The following is a 16521-nucleotide window of genomic DNA, read 5'->3' as shown; positions in this document are numbered from 1 at the left end:
TAATTAATCAGAAAGAACTTGAGAAGGAAACAGGGATTATGTCACTGTCCAAGATTTAAATTTGCTATATACTGTGAGTGTATATATATATATGTATATATATATATATATATATGCAGCATATAACATACAATATGCTGTATATTTCCCTATATGTACAGCAAGTACAGCCAATAAATGTGAATTACGTAGCTGTATATTTCAGAATATTTGTTCTCTTCCAGGAATAGCTCTAAGACTTTAGGTAAAATAGAAGATCAAAATATAGCATTTGGTAAGGAGACTTACTGAAAAAAATCAGTAAAGATTTGAGTAAAGTTGCACAGTGCCTTGCATCTCTTACAGAACTTAGCAGGATTCCAACACAATAATCACAAACACATCTAACATGCTGCAATGCTGATCCACTTCAGGAGTTCAGTATGTGGCAAAGGGGGAGGTGGATTTTGATAAGCAGTGCTGGCAGAGGAGCCAACACATGGCTGTGAATTCCCAGAGCCCTGGGAGCAGCACTGGGATCACGCTCACCAGAAGGTCTGCTTGGCAGCCTGGATGACGCTTGCCGTCATTTCCACGTCGATGTAGTCGTAGTGCAGAGCCCCCGGGTCTGTGGAAGACCCCGTTTCTGCCAGCAGAATTCCAATCCATCTGCCCATGTCTTCTGAGGAGGAGGCCTGTGAGGAGAGGGCAAGATCACAGGTCAGGTCTTGGCTCTGCCACTGGGCTGAGCATGATTGCAAAACGCGCATTCTTCTCGGTTGACAAATCGCTACCACATGGTATGAGAGGCCCTGGTTTCATTCTGCTGAACTCTTAAAAACCCCAGGATTTCATATTAAATCTGCTTTGCTAGAAGGAGGGCACTTTAACTAAGCTATGTGCTCATCATTTGTGATGTAATACTAAGTGGGCAATCCACTAAAAAGATGAAAAAATAATCATTTAAGGCCAGTGGATTTAGATTCAAGTAATGCTTATTTTAGACTACAGAATATTGAAAGCTTTAACATAATTATTTTCTTATGTTAGGCTGGAGGATTTTTGGACAGCAACACTCCTGAGAAGAAAGTGTTACTGTTAAACAGAAACAAAAGGGAAGAGGGAACAAAATAGTGAAGAGATTTTAATGTTACTTTTTGAAAAATTTTGCTACATTTGTATAAATGATGCCGTTCATCTTCCTGATAACACAAGTAAAAGCATTAATGCTATTAAAAAAATTGAAGTTTTTTTCATATTTTGCTTCAAGTCACCAATTCAGAAGTTAAACAGCAGCAAAACAAATATTGGATAGAAATAGTGGGGGAAAGGCAACAATTTGTCATTAAAAAATCAAGTGGTTTCTAAATTTCTTATTTTCACATATTTCACTGCTTTTCACAGTTCCTTGAGCTGTTTTCTATTTTCAAATTCTCTGAACTGCTGTCATATAACAGGCCTGGTTGCAAGGACAGGAGACTTGATGTGTAATCAGAAACCCAAAGTAGTCAAAGTGCCTATCCTTCTGAAAGTAGAAGGTTGCTTCCTGCTCATTATACTTGGCTTTAAGTGTCTTCTCATTTTAGGTTTTAAATGGTGATGAATAAAGTCCCCATAGAAAGCCTGACTCACCTAACACAGACAAAGGTCTGTGTATGTGAGGAGAATCAAGAGACACAGGAGGCTGCTAGCACACTGCATTTTCTGAAATGCATAATTGTATTAATACGGACACAGACTGAGCAAAAGGAGTTCCCATAAATAGCAGACAAATGAAAGTTAGGAGTTTTCGAGCTCTCATCAACAGTGATCCATTATTTAATTATTGTGAAGTTATTTACCCCAAGTGACTATATCCCTGATACAAAAGTGTGCCTAGAGAAGGAGCAGGGATATTCTAGCACCAGGTCAAGGGGAGGTCAGTGCAGAGAAAAGTATTTTACTGAGAAGATTTCTGAACTACATTTAATCTCAGTTCTTTCTTTGTCTGCATCATTTACTACTTCTTTCCTCCTTCCAACATTTATTGCTCAGCTCTGCAATAATATTATTCCAAAGATTTATTTTTTTTAATGGACAGACACAGGTTGTATGAAAGTGCTTCTCTATTTTACTTTGCTAAAAGTCACAGCCATTGTACATTGCACCTCATTGTACCTCAAGCACAGCGACCTCCTGCCCGTTCCGGCATAACATTTTTTGTCTACAACATTTACTGCTTCTTTCCTCCTTCCACTATTTATTGTTCAGCTCTGCAGTAAGATTCTGCCAAAGATTTTGGTTTTTTGAATGGACAGACATCGGGCTGTATGAAAGTGCTTCTCTAATTCACTTTGTGTGAGTTGCTAAGTCACAGCCACTGTACCTCAAGCACAGCGACCTCCTGCCCGTTCCGGAGCAGGCGGAAGGTCAGGGGATGCTTCGAATCCAGCCCCAGGATGACTTCACAGCCTCGGAGTGGGATGGAAACAATGTGTGTCTTCAGGTCTGTCCTGTCCTTGTGGAAAATGAGTTTATTGTCCTTCACTCTGCACCAGCGCTCGCGCCAGCGGTTATTAGAGAGCACGTTGAGATATCCTGCAATAAAATGAAATGCGAGATATTTTACTCCTCACTTTTTCTGAAAAGGGAGAAAAAAAGAAACTCACTTCTCAGTGTAATGCTAGCCTTTAAGTAACTTGTTCCTCTTCTAATAGAAAGTCCAGATGGATCTTAGGAAGACAAGTAAATGACCCTGCCCTGCTTCTTTTAATGAAAACTTTCACTGTGCCAATAACCAAGAAAAAGCATATAAATATGTGATCCAAATGGCTGTTCTGTGTCAGTGCCTGCAGCAGCTGCATGTGTAGGAGCACACAGGTCCCGAGGACTTCAGTAAGAATGGGAGAGGACACTGATGAAAAGAGTAACATACACAGCCAATGTGCTCACTCCGCCTCTCTGTGGGTAATGACTTTGGTAACTGTGTCTGACCAACGTTTCTGGGAAAATCACAGCTCATATTATGTAAGTATGTATTGAGCTACCTTGTGTAACATCCAAAAGCCATGTTTAAATGACCTAGGAAGTGTTGATGCTCTATGTTCTAATTACATTTAGAAAGAAGAATGCACATCTGGATTGTGGCACTTGCAAACCAGAACTTAAAAGATTGTTACCTTTGCAAATAGAAATAAAATTCATGTTGATTTAAAATTCAGGAACTAATTATGATACAGTATCCTTACATATTAAAATGTCATTAAAATTTTTCTTTTAAAACCACTCAGTTTTCTTACCATGCTCTATATCAATATAGTGGTATATAATATCATTAAACAGGCAGAGTTTTGTGGTTTTCCTTCTCTGTGCCATAGCAACAATCATTCCAGACTCAAACATTACAATCAAAGCAATGCCCTTTTTTCCTGCCTTAGTAGAGTTTGGAAATAGGAGGGAAAAAAAACACCAAACAAAAACCTTTTACTTTTGCTTCCATATTACAAATGGTACATGAATTCAGCATGTTGCTGCTTCCAAACAGGCTAGGAGGGAAATAAATGATATCTTGCAAAAGCCAGAAGTGAGGTTAAAAAGCTGTCTTCTATCTCAGACATGATTTTAATTTAATCCTGTTGGAGAGCTCTCTCTTTGGTTTTCATTAAAACTATGACTTATTATTCATTTTTCTAGCTCTTCCTTCCAACATTATGGTTCCAATGTCAAAGTGTGATCCAACAGGATATAGCAGATCAGGATTGTGCACATCTTGGAAGGTGCTATAAAAAATGAGGATGTGCTTAATCCTCTGGTTTTGGCTCCTTGTGATAATCACACTCTTCAGCTCTCCTCCCTCCTCCTGTAACAAAACCCTGTATCACTTTGCATTACATTACAATCCCTAGAAATGAAAAAACCCTTCCCGTGCAAGCCAGATACAGCTTGTTTTGGAGCGAGAGTCCTTTTTTTCAGACAGTTTTTCCCCTCTGCTCCCAGGGCACCTCTCCGGAAAGCTCTTGCAAACCTTCCTGCTTCAGAGCTGAACTACACAGGATCCCACATCTCTGCTTAAACCTTCACAAGCTGACCTGACCAAAATGCCTTGAGCATGTTCTCCTTTGGGGCATGAGCACGTCAGCTTGGTGCAGGCACTCCAGGAGCAGTGGTGAGGAAGGCAAGAGCTTTGCCAGGACTGCAAGTGCAGGTGGGTTTTAGTTTCTACACTAGCTGGGTGATACCTGCAGCCCTGTTGGGATTTTCCCTTTCTTCATGGGAGGTAGAGCCTTCTGAAGTGTAAAAACCTTCAACTATGGAGCAGCCTCCCAGAGGGCACTGAACTGAGCCAAACTGCTGGTGGTGAGAAACTCCTTCTAGCCAAGACTTCCTGCAATGACCAAAGGCTAGACTTTTATATATTTTCCTTTAAAATCTGCAAGTGGTGTTGAGTAGAGCCAAACAGTAATGGCTGAACCTGTATTTATGTCCTTATCCAAACTAATGATAGAAATACGAGGAATTAGATTGTACAGCAGTGGTTAACTTCTCACATAGTGCAGAATAATCAATGGAGTACGAGAGCCTGGAAGTTTGAGCCCTTATGGAGGCCAGATGCTCTGGACAATGTCTCTGGCTGGACACAGCTTTCCCCAGCTGCTCTTTTGGTCAATAAATCACATTTGTACTTAGCTGATGTATAGACACATATACATGCACTTATTCAATCAAAGTTTGCTGATGTGAATGATGCCCAAAGCATGGCTTGAAAGCCACCTGTAATCCATGAAGTTCTCTCTGGTGGTCCATGGACCTGCTGCCACCACCTTGGGCAGGCATCTAACACACTTCATGCCCCAATCAGTTCTGCCAGCTGCTCCCTAATCACAGACTTCTGGGTTTCCCTAAGTTTTTCTACTCAATTAAAGGGTAAAATCCAAACTCAGAATCTGGTGCAACTGCTTCAAAGCTTTCCAAGGAAATTTGTCTTTTGAAGGAATTGGGTGAAGGGTGAGTTCAATCTTACTCATGTGTAAGTGTTACCTAATACTGGAGCACCAAAAGATAAACTGGAGAATGTAACTACACTGCATTGTTATAAAACAGCAGAGCTGTGAGGACATCAGCTAAGTGCATTGCACAGAGTCTTAAATTGTGAGCAAATCTTAACAGTTATGATACAAAACAAGTATTTTCTGCATGCCATTTTATACACTTCCTTGTGTACTACAGCTGTCATATGGAATGGGCAAAATTAAGAGTTAAAATAGCTTACTAGAAATTTGTTACTTCATTTTGTCCAATATGTACCACTTTAGGAACCCATAATTAAACTCAAATCATTTTGGTTGAGGCCAGTTGACTGCTGTCTGCTATTCCATAAAACCTTAACCACAATCTACTATAAAAGACCTGATCACTTTCCAAGAACCCTCTTCTACTTTGTAGCCTCATTTTATTTCATAGTTCACCCTATATTCATTTTATAACCATCTGTTTGAGAACAGCACTTGTCTCTTTATGCTTCTTTTTCACAATTTTCTTCCTCCTCTTCCTCACTTCTGCAAAGAGCAGTGATACCTCAGCCTGTGTTACTGTTTTATTTTAAAAGTCAAATTATTTCAGTATCTTAGCAAATGACAAACTCCTGATTACTCCTCTTGCAGTCTGGGTGCATCCTTCCAATGCTGGGGAAGAATTATTGCAGTAAAAGTAAATTTTAGAGAAATTCCTAAGCCAGAATGCTATAAAATTTTAATAGCAACGTGCATTTAAGACTCAAGGAAAAAAAACCACTTACCACATGTTGGAACATCTTCTTCAGCTGATGAGGTCTGTTCATCTGTTGATGGCTTTTTCTTTCCTAAACCAATGATCTTTGTTATTTTTTTCCCTGTTACTTTAGTCACAGTGCCCTTGGCTTCCGTTTTCGAACTTTTTTTCCTCTTCACTATTAAGAAAGCAGAAGTGTGTATTTAGTAGTGTGTGTACACCAACCAAGAAGAGAACCTGAATAAAAACAGAAGTTCAGACAAAAAAATCCTATGCAAGACATAAGGAAGAGCAAAGATGAACAATTGCACCAAAGTTGCAGATTTCAATGAGACAAACACTATATTACCCAGTAACCTCTGTGTTATAAAAATCACGGCATTCTGAAGGATAATACAAACAAAAATCAATCTTCCAACTTTATTTAATCTAATCAAGCTTCAGGTCTCTTTCCACAGCAGTCATCATCTAATTTAGGAGTATGACTGAAGTACCTGTATATAAATTTAGCTCATATACACAGCAATAAAAATCCAGTCAGACACTTCCTCAGTGTTTTCTTCAATGTTCCTAAACATTTTTCTCAAAATATTTCAATTATTAGGTACACAAAAAAAGACAGAATATGCTTGCTTAGCAAAATGACTTCTGTGAACAATTAGATTAAGAGATCTTATCACAATGGACATTTTAGAAAGACAAGACTTATGAATTAACTGATAAGAAATTAGTGGGATCAGTATGAATATTCAATAGCTATAGTTGGCCATTTATGTGACCATTGGAAAGAAAAAGCTGTGCTTAAAAGAGGTATGTTGCTAACATCCAGTCTATGCTTCCACTATCTTCATTTGATAATAGGAATATTACCACTCTGAGAACTGAAGCAGGTTCAGCTGCTGGGTGCAATATGGCAAAGACTATGGATATGGTGTTTAGAAGTGCCTACCTGATTTAAATTCAATTTTTTTTTTTAAGAAGAGTTTCTAAGACTAAACAGATTCAGAAAAAAACCAAGATTTTCTTTGCAAAAACAGAACAAACAAAATAATCTTCAAAAACTGCATTCAGTGGCATAAACTGGATGCTGGCAACAGAGCAAAAGTCTCTGCTAACTGGCAGGGCAGCAAAAATTCCATCAACTTGCCCTGATGTGTGATTTTAATGAACAATTAATTTTAAATAGTTACTAATTGAGCTGTTCTATCTTTATCCCCAACATATCAATTCCTTTTGCATTAGGGAACACTTAGTGGTTAAGGACTTGCACAAACTGAGGGAAAAATTGGACAAAATGTTCACATGAGAAATGAGTGTATGAACTGATGGGCTGGGAAGAAGAATTCATGGCAAATAGAGAAGCAGTTTGGGACTCACCATGGGATAATTTATCATTTAGTTTAATTGTTAGCAATCATGGAACATTATTTAGAAATTGTATCTGTGGCCAAGACTGCACAAATCTGCCAGCGCTGAGGGGGAAAGGCAGCTCTGCAAGTGCTGCCCCCCAGCCCACCCCAACACATCCAGGTCTAATTATCTGTTTCAAGGGAAGGGTGCTAACAACTGTGCTCTCTAAACATGCATGAGGCTCCCTTGTTGGAGGGAGGAAGGTCACCCTTCCCATCAGGTCATGAACCCTTTTCTGGGGTGTCGCAGACATCTTTTTATGGAAATCTTTCCTTAGGATTTTTTCCCTTCTGAGAAGGTAAGAGGCCTCAGAGACAAAATGTAAACACTGGTTATCTGCTGCTGTGGAATGCAACAGGTGGATTTTTGATTGGTCCATCTTGGATGTTTATAATTAATGGCCAATCAAGGCCGAGCTATCTCAGACAGAGTCCGAGACAGCTGGCTTTCGTTATCATTCTTTTTGGCTTTTGTATTGTTAGCTTAGCTAGCCTTCTGAGATGAAGCTTTTCCTTCTATTCTTTAGTATAGTTATAATGTAATATATATATAATAAAATAATAAATCAAGCCTTCTGAAACATGGAGTCAACAGTCTCATCCAAGAACCCCTGTGACCACTGTCACGCTGGGGGGCACAGCACCTGCCCTCACACAGGCTTCCATCCCACACAAGAGCAGCCAAAAGCTGACTCTGGCTATTGAGGGGTACATGAAAAGCATTGAAAAAAGCCAGACAGAAAATCTCATTTCTCTGAGACAGAAGCCAAAAAGAATCATTCCCACAAGCATGAACAGACAGTGGAATAAGCCCATTCTAGCGTTTGTTTTCCTGTGCTGTCTTCCCTTCACATTGCTGACTTTTTTTTTCCTGCAGAACTGAGAGGCAGGAGAAATAAGGCCTTGATGACTTAATCTTTTTGAGTCTAAAGAATATACTAATTGCCCAATTGCCAGTGATTTTTTTTCACAAAAGCCTTTTATTCTCACTTCCTTCCCCACAGCAAAGCAAGCAGCTGGTTTGGAGCAGAGCAGAGGCTGGTGGCTGGTGCCAGCTGGAGAGGATCATTCACTGAAACCTCCCTTCCCATCTACTCCCTTAAACACTTCCTATCCATTTTAAAAAGGCATGGCATAACTTCACCAAGCACATTTCAGTCTTCTTGCAGTCATTAATGCCCCTAATTTCTCCTACTATGTATTGAAAGTCAATTTTCAAAAGCCACTGGTACTTTAAATGACCCTCCTTGAGGCACCTAAGCTGGGTTGCTTTTCACCACACCTTCTGCAGGGTACATGGGCCACCTGGTGTTTCTGGACATCGTGACCAACACAGGTTTTGGGTCACAGATGATTCTCCACAGGTTTCAGAGTTTTAGGAATGCTTAACAGAAGATTTTAAAATGTGGAAAAAAAAGTAAAAATGTACCATGACTTTCAGGAAACCAGGAACCATGACATTGTCCCATACTGTTCAGAGATATGGCCAGGAAATGCTGGAAAATGAGCCAGGCAGGAGATAAGGGACAAGATCAAAAGGTGAGACAGTGCTGGCACCAAGGCCAGTATTGACATTGTGCTCTCTGCAGCTCAAGTTACCTTCACTAACAGCAGCAGGAAAATGCTTTATCTAACAGAAAGTGAAGGAAGGCACAGAATTTCTTCTGCTTTGTAGAGGAGGGAAGGGGATGGGGAATAGAGCATAAGGGTTGAGTGTATTAGAAATAACTTGGCCAGAACTCCCTCTGGGCTTGGGGTTTACCTTTGTTGGTTTATAAGGACTACAGAAAATGCATGGCTCCAAAGTAGTATATGCAAAATTATAGATATGTACTCAAAAGCTCACTAATATTGCATGACTATATATGTTTTTATATAAATAATAATATGTAATATGATAATTTATATATGAAGGTATCTGTGCACACACAAGCATGTATTTAAAAATTATATATATATATATATATATATATGCATGGCTCTCTCCTTCCACTATTTAATGACTGCTTTTTTGCTTAGAAACTTTACATCACTACTTATATTGTCACTATACAGTTACTAAAAAACCTGTTATTTGGCTAGAGTGGTCACCCAAGCTCTGAAAACCAGTACTTTTGAACACAGAAAAGGCCAAATCAAAATTTCTATATTCAGTTTCCTTATACTAATTATATTGATGTTACCTGCCCAATAACATCAAATGTTGCTGCCAAAATTGAAGGAATCCTTCTTGACATAGCTCAGCTTTCAAGTTAAACTGAATCCTAATAAAACCATTCAAAAACTTTACTTTTTTGTAAAGATAAAAGTGAGGTATTCCCCTTTCTCTCAGCACACATCACTTACACCATACATACCTTGCTCTTTACCATTGCACACAGTAGTGATGCCATTCTCCACAGCGCCTTCCCCATCTGAGCTTGGCCTCTCAAATGACAACTTCTGCAGGGGCAAAGAGATCAGCTGACATACAATGTTTGCACCTTCATAAAAATCAAACGTCATTAATTCCTTCAAAAATAGACTCACTATGAAATAAAACACACTTTCAAGCTCTCATCCACTTGGAAGAGAATTAGGAGATAGCAAAAACTTCAGTTTTAGAGGTTTTAGAAAATCACAGAAACAATAAAATAGTATATATTTGAAAGTGTATTAAAAACCAGTGAAATATTCATAATTCACCGTATGTATTTTTAGGCTCTAAATGTTGCAATAAAGAATTACATTTATCAGCTATGAGTAGGGTAAAAGCATTTTTAAAGTATCTTTAAAAATGTTTCACACCTGAAATTGCAATTATAACTTATTGGAAAATAGTGCATTCCTACAAGGTCCTCCAGTACTTTAAATATGTGTAAGAAAGGCTTTTAAAATAAATTTTTAGCACTGATTATTCTGTAATGGTTATGCATGAAGTCTGGGTTCAAGTAGACAGAGCTTATGACAGCACAGTTTTGATGATCACATTACTCAGAAGTGGGGAAGCCATGAAGCAGATGTGCAGAACACCACAAAAAAGAATGGATGACCAGATAAATTGCACCTTTTCATGGCATATATTTTAGAAAAAAAGAACGTATTTTTTAACATTTTAAGTTGCTTTGTCAATACTGTGCAGATGTGTGCAAACATACAAAGACAACAGCATCTGGCTGTCCTGGAAAAGTTCTCAGGACCAAAGCAACAACACCACAGGCAGTGAGGCACTTCTGTACATCACATGCACACCACAGGGGTGGCACTTGCCACCAGGAACTGCGTGATGAATCCTCTGTCAGGGGGATTTTTAAGCAGGGGCTGCAGAGAGATTGGCTCACCTGGATGCCTCAATGGAGCAGGGGCTTAAACTGGTGCTGGTAATGCACCAATCATACCCCGCAAAGCTGCTCACTTCCCTAATTCCTGCTCTCACACCCTGCTGAGTCAAGGCAGTGCAGTAGCCAAGTACCACGTGTGAGTAGCCAAGTTTCTCCACTGAGACATGAATGCTTGGAGGAGTCTGCCAAAACAGTGAGCTCAGCATGCCCAGGGAGCTCTTCAAGGACTCAAATCCCCAAAATAAGAGACTTTCCCTTAAAACCCTGGTATAATCTTCATCCATTCTTCCTCAAGAGTGACACCCCTGCTTGCTGTCTGCATTTGTTGGAGACCATCTCTGCATCTCAGCACGTGTACCAGACCCATTAATCTGCACCCTGCTGTGGCTGAGGAGAAGCTGGACCCAAGCCAGGCTGCTCCTTGCTCATGGCCAAACAAACTGACATGGCAGAAACCTCAGCTCTGCAGGATGTGTGCACATATCCAAACAGACCAACACAGGCTCCGTGTGCCTGAAACAGCAACACAAGGCATTTACATCCAGTGTCTCTCTGAGTAATCACAGGAAATTTTGCATTCTTAATTTTGATAACTTTACCTTTTCCAGCTCCACTTTGTGTACTGGAGAACTAGACAATGGCCCATCAGAGTCTACAGCTCCCGTGCAGTTGCTGCACACATCTTTTATAACCTTAGGAGACAAGGCAAAACTTATTAATTATTGATAAAATACAAATCAGAGAGATTAGAAATTATATATGGATGTGAAAGGAGATGGGAAGGAGAACCACACAGACATTTACTAGGCTGGCAGGTGTCAGGCATGCTGACACCACAACAACTTCTCCATGCTCCCTCCCTAAGTCATCTCATATATGACCTGAAGGAGACATGAAGTCTGGAGGTGGAAGGTTTCAGTTTCTAAGCAGACTAAGCTCCAAGGCTCTCCTAAGTGAAGAAACCAATAGCACTGCTGATTTCCATGAGCTAATTCTGCTATATGAACTCAGCTGACACCACCAAACTAATTTCATTACAATTATGAGAAAATGGAATCCAAGGCACCTCAAGCCAATAGACAGGAGTTTTATATAACACACTTCACAGAGGCTCTTTTTTTGCTATCAGAAAACTAATGAAGTGCTGATAAGCTTAGGGTTAATATTGAACAGTGGTATTTTGAGGCATTTTTGTATTAGATTTGCACATTAACTCAAGAGTTAAAGGTCAAAGTAATTGTAAATATGTTTGTAGCAAATGGAAATGGCATTTTCTGTTCTAAAACGTTAAAGAAAAATCTTGAAGTGGGAATTTGCTGATATTTTGATGGAATTTGAAGAACTTAAAGACCTCAAATTACATAAATGTAAAAATACACAATGATAAAGATGCTTGATGATTCCCCATGGCCAAAGCTAAGGGTTTTATCTCTTGTGAAGTTATCACCAGCCCATTATCATCCTGAAACTGCTTGTGCTGATGAGAACAGGCTCTCAATCCCAACTCATGCTGAGTTTTAAACTGAACAATTTTGATGAGGAAACTACTAAAAAGCAAAGGATGGCACCAAACAGTCCTTTCCCAGCACTTAAGCTCCCTTTAAGAGCGAAGCTAAAACAAATCAAATTATTACAGACTTACAAAGACCCTTATGCTAACTCAGGAGCACATCACAAATTACAAGCATTATACACCATAAAGAAAGGAAGAGCACCAAAACCCCATTTTACAGAGGAAGAACCCAGGAACAAAAGAATGATGTCAATGACGCACAAAAAAACCTAAGCAAAGCTGGGAGATGTACCTACATTTTTATTTCTGAGCTAAAATGTCAAAACACTTCAGCATCCTTTCCTGACTGTCTGACCTACCCTACATTTTGTTCCAGAAACAAGATCAGCATTTCATGGCACTTGGTGTCCTTTGTAACACAAAATGTAGATGTATCTGCAGCAGAGCACCTCAGAGTTAAGAAAAGCCCTGAACTCCCCAAAATCATAAGATTTTTTCATGTGTCTGTTTTTTTTTAATCAATCACTGGTGCTCAGTATGGTGTAAATACACTGTCATTTTCTTCTGAGGGAAATGTGACTGTACAGTTCCTGGGAACATTCATTTCTGTCTCCTGCATGACCCTGATTCAATGGGTTATGTTTCCAGCATCTGCTCACACCACACAGTTAGTTAATTTTGGCAAAGGCAGATTGTAATGGGAGTTACAGACAGAACAGAGGGAAATGATTTGGCAGCACTAACTCAATAGTATGTGCTAAGTCATGCACTCAAGTAAATCCGGTTCTTATCATACCCCACATATTTAAGGAGAAGCTGAAGTGCTTAATTGGGCTGTAATTAAATTTTGATTTAAAAAAATGACACATTGTCAAAAGGCAGTTGGTGGCAGGATCTAAAGTAAATGCATACTCAAGGGTCCAACACTTCATTTGGGTTCTAAAGGTTCACTGGCAAAGACTTGCTCATCACCTTCTATGTGCACTATAATTGTGTTTAATGCACAGCACAAAATTCATTCTCCTCCACCTTACCAGGATGAAATGTCTTTAATATATTACGGTTGCCTGGATGCACTCTCTGTAATTAGGTTTGCAGATAGCTGCCATTAAAAATCTAGTTTTCACATGCATATAGCTTCAGCTCAAAATTTGAAGGATAAAACATTCCACCAGTATTGCCAACTTGCATAATTTCAATCATAAGGCTGAAAAGTTTTTGTCAGGTTTTTCTATGTTCCATCTTCTGGAGCCATATGAAAACAAAAGATTACTATTTTCATTAAAAAGTAATTGTGAGTGAGAGTGAGGAAGGAGCGAGTGAGTAAGTTCAGCAAATTTTTATCCACTGCAACTAAATGCCTAAAAATAAGAATAAATATATCTCAGTAGCTCCAAAAACAGAAAGGGGAAAAAAAAAGGAATCCCCAAAAGTGTTATTTTTAATAAAATGGCATCATGTGGAAGGGTGCACTGAGAATACCTTATAATGGCAAATACTCCATTATTAGCTTAAGTTTTCTCACACATTAGGGAAAGGAAATAACTCCCTTTTTTTCACCACAAATGCCTTTGTACATTACATGTACACACACACAGTGTGATCTGCCAGGTAAATCAAACTGACATCATAAACAGACTATCTATTCAAATATTTAAAATCTATGAGCAAATGTAATCAGAAAACTGAAGATACTGTATTTCTTTGGACAGCCTCAAAACCAAATGCATTTAAAATAATATTTTGTTATTCCATAGCAAGAATCTGAATTACCACAATTACCATTACAATATTACGATTAGCAGACCTGGAAAAAGCTTCGGCAACCTGACCTGTATTATTATTCCTTATTTATAGAATTATAGACTCATTTAGTTGGAAAAGACCCCTAAGACAGAGTCCAGCTGTTAATCCATCAGTGCCAAATGCACCACTAAACCATGTCCCTAAGTACGACATGTACACAGTATTTTAAATATCTCCAGGGACTGACTCCACCACTTTCCTTGGCAGCCTGCTCCTTTCAGCGAAGAAATTTTTCCTAATATCCAAACTAAACCTGCTCTGGTGAGACTGGAGATCATTTTCTCTTTTCCTGTCACGTTACCTGGAAGAAGAGACTGATCCCCACCTGGCTACAGCTGCAGAGAACACAAAGGTCTCCCCTGAACCTCCTTTTCTCCAGGTCAAACAGCCCTAGCTGCATTAGCTGCTCCTAATCAGACTTGGGCTTCAGACCTTGAATCCCCAGGTGGATCAGGATATAAGTCAGAGTACAGCATTGAGCGCAATGACATAAGGCACAGAGGAGAAATATTTGTAGGTAGGAAGCTGGAAAGATTCCCTGCCCTGAGCCATGGGTGAAGTCAGTGGAATTTCTACCATTGGTGTGTCTGGAATATTTTTTTCTTTAAAACTATCCTACTACAGAAGCACTAATATTTACTATAAAAAAGTTCATATCTGCATACACCTACACATTTCTGTAATTCTTGTATCTTATTTTAAAAGGCACACCAGGACTGGAGGCAAAATACTTGCCTGACATTTATTCTACATGTGAAATCAGAAAAAGTAAATTAGATTCTTCTGGCTACTTTAAAGTTCCAAGCTCCAGATAAAAAAGCAGTGGCTCTGTAGTAAAACCAGAAAGCCAGCTGCTTGTCAGCCAGTCCCTGCCACACAGAAACCAAACAAATTCTGAGTAAAAGTACATTTGTAGATAGTTCCTTATGGCTGATCCCTTTGGGACCTGTTAAGGAATAAGACTCAAAGTTGTCCTGTGCTTAGGAGCCTGCAGACGTCACTCCTGATGGATACCATGGATGAGCTCGAGCTACAGCCTCCCTACCACAGGGATGTGATTACAGCATTTGTATCATCCTGTGCTCTCAGGGAACTCCCATGAGAAGCTCACACTTGTAATATAATCGAGCTCAAGACAGAAAGCTCACAGCCTGACTGCACATTTGCTTTACTTTATGTAATCAGGGTAAAAATCCAGCCAGCCAGCCACCCACCCACTTGTCCCCCTCTGCCCACATTTCACAAATACTGGAATTGCTGGGAATGGGATGGGCTGTGTCCCTTGGCTCTGCCACCTAACTCTGGAAATAGGAATGTGGCAAAGCTGAAATCTGCTTAAGTACAACACAGCACAGGGAAAAGGGTTTGGCTCCAGCTGTAAGTCAGTATTTCCCATTCCTGAAACACTCCTTTTTCACTGCTGGAAGAGTACTGACTTTCTGGGACTCTCTGTCCTTTTGGCATGACTAAATCCTCATTTTCTCCTTCTTGTGGACTGTTTCATATGTTAGTGTCAATACTCTCCTCCTTAGGAGAGCAGCAGAACTCCTGTTAGTGTTTTGCAGAGAAGAAATGCCCCGAGGAGTTCACATAGAGGAAAATCTTAGGCTGGAAAGGGAGAAATTATTCCCCTCACAGGGAATAACATGCTTTAAGTCTCAAAAAAAAAAAAACCCTTTACCTTCTGTATTGGAAAATATTATTCTCAGGCATCCCTTAGCCTGGAAAGATTAATCTTTCTGCCTTACTGCCATTTGTCTGAGCAAAGTGAGGATGAGATTGTGGCAGCCTAGCAGTCATAAGCCTGCCCTTAGTGCCTGTGCATCCCCTTAGAAACACTTTTCTGACCTACTCAACCAAGACAAGCCCTGTATCATTTCTCCTGCATTACTGCCATGAAGCCCACTGCCATTTATGGCTGCTGGATCAGGCAGAGCCCAGGGAGGAGGCACTCCCCAGAGGCTGGGGAGGGTGGCAGGAGGCAGAGGTGCCCTGTGCTGCATCCCCAGCCTGGGTGCTGAGGTAATGCACATGGCACTTTAGGCCAAGAGTCTGAGCTAGGTGTAATTTAAATGATTCTCCATCCAAAGCTGTGAGTAGGAGAGAGGAGGAATAATATGTAGTGGTGAAAAGTCTCAGCCCTCCTGGGTTCTGCTCTGACTGTGACAGCTTGCATTTGTGATTTTAGCCAGGAAACACCAAAGAAAAATTATCACTGAGAAGTAAATAGGATGTTTGTGGTTCTGTACTCGTGGGTGGTTTGGTTGGAGCTTTTTAAATTTACATATACATCTGGTTCTTTTAAATTATGTATTGTTTTCCATGGTGCTGGTCACACACACACACAGACTCTGGCTCAGAGCCAAACTGGGATCCTCCAGCTCTGCCCACTGGCAGAGTCCTGCAGACTGGTCAAAACTCCCATGTGAAGTTTGGTCTGTCCCCTCTGCAGGCGAGGCCCTAAAGAGCTCTTATGCAAACTCACTGACTGACCTTGCTGTGACTTGAACTGAGGTATTTTAAACCATCTGATTGAACAACAGGGGTGCAATTCCTGGGAAGTCTCATTTAGTTTGCACAGCCTTTGCTGCTGGTGATGGTGGGCAGTAGAGAAAGAACCTGGCCTGACTGCTGGGGGTCACAGTACATCCTTTAAGTTAATGACAAATCAACAAACACTGCATGGAAATCACTAGTACCAAGTATGCATCCCCAAAACCACTTTTTTTTGTCCATTTTAAGGCTTGAC

General features: G+C 40.0%; 1 protein-coding gene across 2 annotated transcripts in view; it reads right to left on the bottom strand.

The window, feature by feature from the left end:
• The window catches only part of AFAP1 (actin filament associated protein 1), a 114723-nt gene that overhangs the window by 17416 nt on the left and 80786 nt on the right, over positions 1–16521 (bottom strand). For both annotated transcript variants that reach the window (XM_063157561.1, XM_063157562.1), the window contains exons 7-11: positions 11053–11145; positions 9491–9575; positions 5753–5902; positions 2345–2556; positions 529–674 (exon numbers count right to left, since the gene is read on the bottom strand). In XM_063157561.1, the coding sequence (XP_063013631.1) occupies positions 529–674; positions 2345–2556; positions 5753–5902; positions 9491–9575; positions 11053–11145 (686 nt within the window). The remainder of the gene's footprint in view (positions 1–528; positions 675–2344; positions 2557–5752; positions 5903–9490; positions 9576–11052; positions 11146–16521) is intronic.

Source organism: Melospiza melodia, chromosome 5 (genome assembly GCF_035770615.1).
Source record: "Melospiza melodia melodia isolate bMelMel2 chromosome 5, bMelMel2.pri, whole genome shotgun sequence".
Taxonomy (NCBI): Eukaryota; Metazoa; Chordata; class Aves; order Passeriformes; family Passerellidae; genus Melospiza; species Melospiza melodia.
The sequence above is the reverse complement of the archived record's forward strand: the minus strand, read 5'-3'. Positions and strand labels throughout refer to the sequence as shown.